A 9,763-nucleotide genomic window follows, 5' to 3' on the forward strand; every position below is an offset into this window, starting at 1 on the left:
CATGAAGAATTGAGCCTGCAGGTACCTAGAAGTCAAGAATTGAGGTTTAGGAACCTCTACCTACAAATCAGAAGATGTATGGAAACACCTGGATGCCCAAGCAAAAGTTTGCTCCTGGAGAACCTCTGCCGCAGTGTGAAAGGGAAAAGTGGGGCTGGAGCCCCCACACAGAGTCTCTACTGGGCCACTGCCTAGTGGAGCTGTGAGAAGAGGGCCATCGTCTTCCAGACCCCAGAATGGCAGGTCCACTGGCAGCTTGCACCATGAGCCTAGAAAAGACACAGACACTCAGCTCGTGAAAGCAGCCAGGAGGGAGGCTGAACCCTGCAAAGCCACAGGGGTGGAGCTGCCCAAGACCATGGGAACTCACCTTTTGCATCAGCATGACCTGAATGTGAGACTTGGAGTCAAAGGAGATCATTTTGGAGCTTTAAAATTTGACTGCTCCACTAGATTTCAGACTTCCTTGGGCCCGGTAACCCTTTTGTTTTGGCCAATTTCTCCCATTTGGAATGGTTGTATTCACACAATACCTGTACCAGCACTGTATCTAGGAAGTAACTAGCTTGCTTTTGATTTTACAGACTCACAGGCAGAAGGGACTTGCCTTGCCTCAAATGAAACTTTGGACTGTGAACTTTTGGGGTAATGCTGAAATGAGAGAAGACTTTGGGGGACTGTTGAGAAGGCATGACGGGTTTTGAAATGTGAGGACATGAGATTTGTAGGGGCCAGGGGCAGAATGATATGGTTTGGCTGTGTCCTCACCCAAATTGCAACTTGAATTGTATCTCCCAGAATTCCCATGTGTTGTGGGACAGACCCAGGGAGAGGTCATTGAATCACGGGGGCTGGTCTTTCCCGTGCTGTTCTCATGATAGTGAATAAGTCTCATGAGATCTGATGGGTTTATCTGGGGTGTCCGCTTTTGCTTCCTCCCCATTTTACTGACGCCTTGTAAGAAGTGCCTTTCGCCTCCTGCCATGATTCTGAGGCCTCCCCAGGCGTGTGAAACTGTGAGTCCAATTAAACCTCCTTTTGTTCCCTGTTTTGGGTATGTCTCTATCAGCAGTGTGAAAACGAACCAATACAGTGCCTGTACAGTGTCAGCAGAGCAATTATATGTTCTACAGACAGTAGTGATGTAGGGCCAAGGCATGGCCTTCCCACATTGTGGCTACATGGCTGTGATAACAAGCGGAGTTATATGCCTGTATTGTGCTCTAAACTCACTGCGTCACTCTGGATGTTTGCCTCGGCCTGCCTATCCTTGACCAAAGCACAGCCATGTTCCTTACAGGAACGCAAAATCTTATTCTTGTAGCTTGGAGACTGAAGGAAAAGAATCATTAGCAAAGTCTACTGAGGAATATGCCTGAAGTAAGGGAATTTTGTTTTTTTTTTTTTCAAACTCCGAATAATTAAAATAAAACTAAATGCACTAACAAGATCATTTGAATCTTGAGGACCTTAAAATTATAAAGGTCCTTAGATAAGTAAAACATCTGAACTATATGACTTGCTCTGTTCAGATAAAGTAATATCTTTACATGATTAGAGAAAATATAACATAGTACACTCAACATGGTGAGGTAAGAAACTCAACTTATCTTGTGGGAAAATGTTAAGATATGGAATATTTTACCACTTTAAGCTACTTTTTTGTTTGTTTTGGGTTTTTAAAAATAATGTATTTAAAGTTGTTCTTTGGAAATCTGTGCAAACTTGCTAAAGTATAGAAAATCTCTCTGCAAATAAAGAATAATAGAAAAAACTCTAAATATTAACCCATAAAATTTTAAACATGAATCATATTTTATGTAAAGTTATAAATGGGGATATAATAAGAACTATGCTAGTATTGCAACACAGAATGCTATTTTGTGAAAGGAACAGGGAAAATCTTTCCTTTGTCTGGCCTGAGTTTAATAACATGTTACTGGGAGGTGTGTGGGAAATCTTGGACAATGGGCATATATTCACGCCATGCCCTAAAAGAAATGATGTTAGCCATGCCTAATAAATTTTATGGAACTCATTAGGGAATGTGGAGCAATGGAGACAATTCATATGACTGATTTCTGAAGAGCGCAAGCAAATCTACTGTTGTATTGAAGCTGAGATGGATCAGGGGTGAAAGAGGAGTGCTCAGAGGTGCTGTGCTGATGAAGGGACCTTGGAGGCTAACACATGGAAGAGCCATATTTAATACAGTCAACCCATTGAGATTTGCAGATCATGCCTTTTGTTAGAAAATAGTTGCTAGAAAGAGAAAAATCAACCATAGTCACTAACACAGGCCTTGATTAAAACATCATAGTGGAAGAAGAGCTCCCAGATGAGTTTCTGTGGAGAAAAAGGAAGTTAAAGATTTGATAGGACAGATTGGGGAACATTGGTCAAAGTTCAGCTTGTTCCTTGAAGAGTTCTTTTAGAATCTTTGAAGGCATCAGACACCTCTATTATATTACAAACAAGACAGGATATAGAGCAGCCAGCACAGAGGCATGGGTTTGTAGCCACTCACTAGAGATGCTGGGTTTAGCAAAGTGATGGGGAGACGCAGCTGGGGTCAAGGTTTTGCAAGGTTCAGTGGAAGGTTTCCAGAATGTTAGAGTCTTCACAACTCATTTAATATATTTGTCTTAAAAAATAATTCGAGCTTCCGACGTGATTCTTCAGGGTCATATCTACCATAGACTATTTCTGCATCTGTTTCCCAACTAAGATTGAAATGCAACTCCTAATCTGCTTTTAATTTGAACAGTATATATGATTTTTTTTTTTTTTCTTTTTATCTAGGCTGGAGCCAATGTCCTTCTCCAGGATGTGAATGGAAATATCCCATTAGATTATGCTGTAGAAGGGACAGAATCCAGCTCTATCCTATTGACCTATCTGGATGAAAATGGTAGGCAAAACTTTTAAAACCATAGAAAAAAATAGATTGGGAGAATTGTCCAGTGTGTATTCATTTTCACAGGTTTGCTTGCATGATTTCTGGTGGACGTAGTTTCCCCATGTGGTGTAGAAGATGGTATTTTTTTCCCTTCAACTTTCCAGTGCTCTCACTGCACTACATTGTGGTTTAGTCAATGCTGGTATTTTTGCAAGCCGGCAGAAATCTAGAGGCCAACAATGAAGGGACATTTTAACAGGCATCTGAAGTCCATAATTAGTGGGACTGGGTTTGTAATTATAAGCTATTCTCCCCTGGGAGGGGAAGGGAAGTCAACCAGCACAACTGAATTTTGAGCTAATGAGAACAAGGTCATCTGAAGTGTATTCTCTTAGAAGCAGGAAGTCCTAGCTGGAATTAGAGGCAAGGAAGCGAGGGCTTAAGTCAAGAACAATCGTCTGCAAATCGACCTTTTGCAACACTTAGAACACAAAGGTCATCAGAAGAAAGCCCTGTGGTCATGATACTAGCCTGAAGAGATGAGGTTGAGTCCCTAAATGCATTCACTGACAAAGGATGTTTAATTATACAGGTCCAGCATATAATTTCATCAGTAAGTGCAGCCTTGGGAAAGTGGGAGGTATGAGAATCCCTGAGCCTAATATAGTATTAAACTAAAGAATTATGCCCCTCCTTTTTTCCTCTGCTGTTTAAGTATAAACAACAATAAAGAAATTCCAATCCCTTCAAAATGACCCTTGGCCAGAGAAAAGTTTACAGTTTTTAAGAGCCACGCGGAGCTTATGCCGATACTCTTTTTGCCTCTAAGAAAACCTCACATCTGCCTCATTGTTCCCTTGTGCGTTCTGCCTCCTCCAGATTTCTTTTATGAAAAAGGTTTATTCTGAGGATGGCTTAGAATAATGTTAGTACTTAGCAGCAATGAGTTCTCAGATAAAATAGTCTCATTAGTTGCGAAAGCAAGGTAGATGTGGTTACCATGACAGGGGATGATGTGAGCATGGCGGTGCTGCTGAAGGTCACCAGGTGGGAGTCCCAGGAAGAAGCAGGCTGGGTCGGGCTGGCAGTGCATTCAGTTGACCACTCTGCAGCTCAGTCGTGCCTGGGCACTGTCACCTGTGGGAATGCTCACTCACTTTCTCCAAGTCTTGTTAGCTATGCCCTGTGGGAGGCGGATTCCATTACTTCTAAAGGGAATGAAGCTTGAAGTTATGCAGACTTCATTGTTGGGAAGTTAATTATTTGGATCTTTGCCAGACTGCACATGTAGCATGCAATTCTGAGTTTACATGAAAAACTTGGCACAATGGTGCCTATAGTTAATAATACTGTATTGCATACTTTGAAGTTTGCAAACGTATGCAAATTTGCAAACATATATGAGATCATAGTTCGTTCGCTAAGTGTTCTTATCACCAAATAATAGTAAAAATAACAGTAAATAAAGAGTGTGGGAGGAAATTTGGAGGTGATGGATATATTTATGGCATATAATATGGGGATGTTTTCCAGGATATATACTTATCTACAAACATCAAGTTGTATACAATAAATATGTACAGTTTTTGTATGTTGGTCATACTGCAATAAAATGGTTTAAAAAAATAAAACCCATGATGCCAAATTTTCAAAAAGTACTTGACCATGTTTTGTTTCGCTGTGCCATTTCTATATTATTATTTCCTGCTTTTTGTCTTTCTGAATTTTAAAATGCTACGGTAATAAATGTTTCTTTTAGAAAATAAAATGACATTTATTTGCAAATGCATTCACATTGCTTATAAACCTCTCCAACTCATTACAGCATTTTGTTTGATAGGAAATTTTAGTATTGCAAGGGCAGTATTTTATATCCTTTGTAAAGAATAAAAATAAGTGTGTTCCTTTGAGAGGCTGATTTTTTTAAAGGAGTATGCAAAAACAAAACAAAAAAGAACAAAACAAAAAAGAACAAAACAAGAGGAAAGTACTAACTCTTAAATGGTTAGTAGAAAATCTGTCACTACTATGGCTGTCATGGTCAGCTTGTTAAATACATGTTTGCTGGAACAAATTCAATTTAATATCTCTTAAATTTTTAATTCTGTTTGCCATTTGTCACTGCAGTCACTCTGGCCCGTGCCTTCACATCCATCTGCCCTTCCCTCAGCTCATTCACAATCTGCTTCTGCTTATGTTGGTCTTCCTCCCACTATCTCCATCATCTGCCGCCGTTCCCGGTAAATACTGTCTAATTCGATTTATTCTTTGGCCCTCTGCTTGGTACACTTTTACAGTTATCTACTGTGACAACATGGGCTGATGTCTTTAGAAATCCTTGCTATTTCAAGATGAGATTTTTATTATTATTTGGCTCTGGGTATTTCAGCATTGCCTTTTTATAACCAGGTGGTTGCAATCCTAGGATTTTCATTTTGCGTTGTGCAGTTTCGCATCCGAGTACTTATCACCTGTCACATCAGGATGCACATGGCAGAGGAGGCCGGCAACGTCTTGAACAAGTTGATTACATGGAAAATCGCTGGTCACAAGTCCTAATTGTGCTGTCACCACTGACTTACACTGTAAACTCGGGGACAGCAATTAACCTCGGCTCACCGCCTGAACCTGCCAGGCTGTAAAATGAGACAACCACGGAGAGCTGATTGAGCATTTGATGAATATTAGATCTCCAGTGCAAGGAGAACCAGCTGGCATGCAAGGAAGGCAGTCGATTAGAAAGTGAGCCAGCATGGAAAGAAAGCACTGATGGGAGAGCCCGAGGAGTGCCCAGGATAAAGGATCAGCATAATGTGTACGTTATGCACACACACACACACACACACACACAGAAATATTCTTGTCCCTGAAAGACACCAAAAGCTTTCGATGGTTCTACATACATCACCACTGTCTTTTCTTCTTTCAAACCCATTCTTCTAACTAATCATAGCTCACATTTATTTTCCTGAGTTCCTAGTTTCCTGTGGTTCAACCCACTGAAGTTCAGTTTCTAATCCTGCAAACCCATTAGAAATGCCCTTGGAACAATCATTATTACCTTCCTTAGTTTTCTATCCAGTGATAGCTTTCTTTCCTTTTTTATTACCTTATCTCTCTTTGACATTCGATGACCTTGGTGACACTCTCTTAGGAACATTCTCTCTCCTGCCATCTTGCCACGGTTTTCCTTCCTCTCTTCAAGCTTCTACTTAGGTTTCCTTCGAGTGTTTCCCGTGTCTGTCCAGATTGCTAAATGTTGGTGCCTCCTGGGGCTTTGTCTTTGACAGTCTTCCATCTCCCGCAATGCTCTTTCTGGGTTATCTCAGCCTTTTGCTTGTGTTGTTACCACTTGCTGGTTCTCAAGAATATCCCTATAGCTTAATTATCTTTCAAGACCTTCATTCCTGTATATGCAGTTTTATTAAGTATCTGGACTTGAGTGTCAGATAGTTTGAAATAACATGTCTCTATGGAATGTATTATTATCCTTTCGCTGTCTGTATTTCATATTTTGCCATTATCACCAGGAACATCACTTCTCTTCCATATCGTCATGTCTGATTGTCGCCAATTCTTACAGATTCTACTTATTTGGTATCTTTCTAATATGTCCACCCAGATCACAAATCATGCTGTCACTGCCTTAATTAACATGCTGGTCTTTCTATTTTGGATTACTACAGTAGCTTCCAAAACTGGTCTTCTTGCCCCCAGTCTTAACCTTCCCCCTTCATTTTTCAGAGGACTCCTGGGCGAATCAGTTCACGAATATCATGTGTTTTTCTTTTGTTTAAGGCAGTTCATTTGAAATGCTCTCCCTGCACCAGCCTCTTCAAAATCATGCATTTTGATTTTGGGGTTACGGTCCGCATGACTATGTAAGATGGTCGCAAGTCATGCCTGCTGTTAGGGCTGGGAGAAGGGAATGGGTGGAGGGTAGCAGCACCCTTCCTGTTTATTTCTCTTTGCTGGAACTACTTTATTTGTCTGCTCAACTCTTTTACTTCCGTGCGTCTCTTAGAACACTTACTATGAAGATAAAAATTTGGGTTAGCGGCAGTTCTATGAGCTTAGAAGATCCCATGCTAAAATCATGAGATAAGGGCATATTATAGTGAATTGCAAATGCCTGTTTAGCTTTCTTTCCTTTTGAGGGCAAAATGATGTTTTATGTATGACCAAATGATGACACAATGGCATATGATAATGAATAAAAATAAGGCATATGCAGATCTTATAAAAACACCAAGGAGGAAGGATATGATTTTCCTTACAAGTAGTACAGAAGGCATCACAGAGGTGTCACCTACACTAAGCTGAAGGTGAGGGGCTGGGTTACCGCAGGGAAACCAAGCAGAGTGGTCTGACCCAGGCATAGGGAGTAACATAAGTGAAGGTAAGAAGGTTGGAAAAGCCACTGAAGAGAGGCAGTGCGGATCCTCCCACAACTCAGGAGAGCCCACAGCTGTGCAGTTCAGCATGGTCATAAAACCGTCACAATAGCAGCAAAGAGTAGCCCTAATATCAACAGAGAAAAGGAAAAGTTGAATTCTTACAAAAACAGTATTACCTTAAGAGGGACGGTTAAGGAAAGTTAATTTAGGGTTCAGATTGACTTGGGGTATTGATATAATTTCAGTTTTGCACAAGAATCCAGTGATATTATCAGATTAAACCAGGTAGTAATAATATCACAAGTAATAACGTGTGGATTTCAGGTAAATTATTTTGTTTCTTAATTCTTATATTAAAATAAATTACTAAATTTCTTTCAAAATAATAAATCTAAACAGACCTTCCATTAATTTATTTTCAAAAAACAGTATGAAAATCTACATTTTGTACAGAAAATGAGAATAAACCCATTATCCATTACAAAATAGACTTATGGGCTCTATCCATCTTGGTTGGTTTTATCCAGGAGCATTAAAGAAATTTGACAACCAAGAGAGGGAGTTTCTGTTGTGTTGTATTAACCAAAAGTGATTTGGACTACTTTCCTGAATATATATAAAAAAAAGAAATCTAAAATTCACATTTTAATTGGCATCATATATGATTCAAAATTAAGTTTTCAAGTATTAGGATACAATGTAATAATATTCCCCTGTGATATCTTCACAACAGGGACCAGAAATAGATTTTTTTCTCTTAATATAATGAGTCTGCAGTGAGTGATGTCTTATCTCTGTTTTAATTTGTTACTTGTCTTTAATCTTGTGTTTTTATCACTCCATTTTAAATACATAATTATATAAAAGATACATACAACTTTAGTAGACATTGTAACATCCTAAAAGTTAACAAAGTAACTTTAGAGTGACTATCAGATTCTTCTGCTACTTTAGCATGCAAAATTGAAGGCTGACATCTGAGAAATGATATTTGCCAAAATAAAATCACACATGAAATTTCATAATCCTGAAAGTCAGAATAAGTGACAGTTTTAGCTGGTTCATAACAGACCTCAAATGACTCTATAAGGGAAATGTTAGTTCTAAAATGGCATGTCCATGATTCAGAAGCTGAAGAGTGGTCACGGGTGTTTCTATTTCTTGTTTCTACTAAAATGGACTAGCTTTGAACAGAATATTTGAAACGAGATGCATTATTCAAATACTGCATTTTGCTTTATTTTGTTTTGTTACTCCATGCCTCCTAAATGAGCAAATGATAATATATGACACACCTAAATGAGAGGTATGAAAAACACATGTCAGAAAGCTGACTAATAATCACAGATCACTTTTATTTAGTGCTTTCTGAAAGCTAAATACGTGTTATAAGTTTTATGTGTTTTAACTCATTCTCAAGCAACGGACTAATCAAATACTACCAACACCATTTTGCAGTTGAAGAAACAGAGGCAGAGGATAAGTTACCTGCCCACGTTGGCACAAGCAGTCATTGATACACACAGCACAAACACCCAAGCAGGTTGAGTCCAGAGCGCCTCTTCTCTATTGCCCATCCAGGTTCAGAGAAGGAGCTATGGCATGAGGCAGAGTTGAAGTGCCCCAAGAGGAAAAATGATACCAGATATGCAACACGCTTGATGTGGTTTCTGCTATAGAGCTACATCTTAAAGGAATGAACTATTATCTGAGGGACTAAGCACATTGAAGCCCACATCGGTTAAATAACTTTTGCAGAGTCAGCCACAGGAAGGAAACTACAGATAGGCATGTTCAGGAGCATCAGTCCGAGGTTTATTCTTGGGTCCACTGTGCTAGGCTTTCTCTTGATGTTTGCTGCCAGGATGCAATCAGATAAGAGACAAAGTGCTCAGAAGAGTGGCTGGTTCATAGCAAACATTTGCTCTGAGGGAGGTATCACCATCATTGTCATTTTTCCCTTGGAAGAAGATGAATTAGTTCTCCTTAGCAGATACCTATTTTGTTCAGGAACCAATGCTAGGAATAGGAGACATATCAGTGAAGAGACACAGCTACCATAGAGATGATACATCATGAAATTTCAGGTTAAAATATATGCTGAATAGAGGTACAGGCAGGAGTTCAGCAGACCTGAGCCTTCTGTGCACCACTTCCCCACCTGGGTGAAGTCAGACTGTGGATTCTACACTCAATGTTAGTTATCTTTATTAACATTAGTAGTCATTAAATGTTCAATGGATACATCATTTTTAAAAACTTATTTTAACGTCATTTTAGATTACAAGAAAGTCTGAAGACAGCACAGAGCTCCCAAATGCCCTTCAGAGAGCTTCCCCTAATGTAAACACTTACATAGCCATGGCACATTTATCAAAACTAAAAAGTTAACATTGGGACAATATTAACTGTACTAAACTAAAGACTTTATTCATAGTTTTCCAGTTTTTATACTAACGTCTTTTTT

The 9,763-nt window shown here is 39.3% G+C and overlaps 1 protein-coding gene across 1 annotated transcript in view; it reads left to right on the forward strand.

Moving 5' to 3' along the window:
* MYO16 (myosin XVI) overlaps window positions 1-9,763 on the forward strand; it is a 638,577-nt gene that overhangs the window by 197,991 nt on the left and 430,823 nt on the right. Inside the window, 1 exon segment of the mRNA XM_017868179.1 lies at window positions 2,803-2,911. Within this exon segment, the coding sequence (XP_017723668.1) occupies window positions 2,803-2,911 (109 nt within the window).

Source organism: Rhinopithecus bieti, unplaced genomic scaffold (genome assembly GCF_001698545.2).
Source record: "Rhinopithecus bieti isolate Rb0 unplaced genomic scaffold, ASM169854v2 scaffold_3734, whole genome shotgun sequence".
NCBI classification, from domain to species: domain Eukaryota; kingdom Metazoa; phylum Chordata; class Mammalia; order Primates; family Cercopithecidae; genus Rhinopithecus; species Rhinopithecus bieti.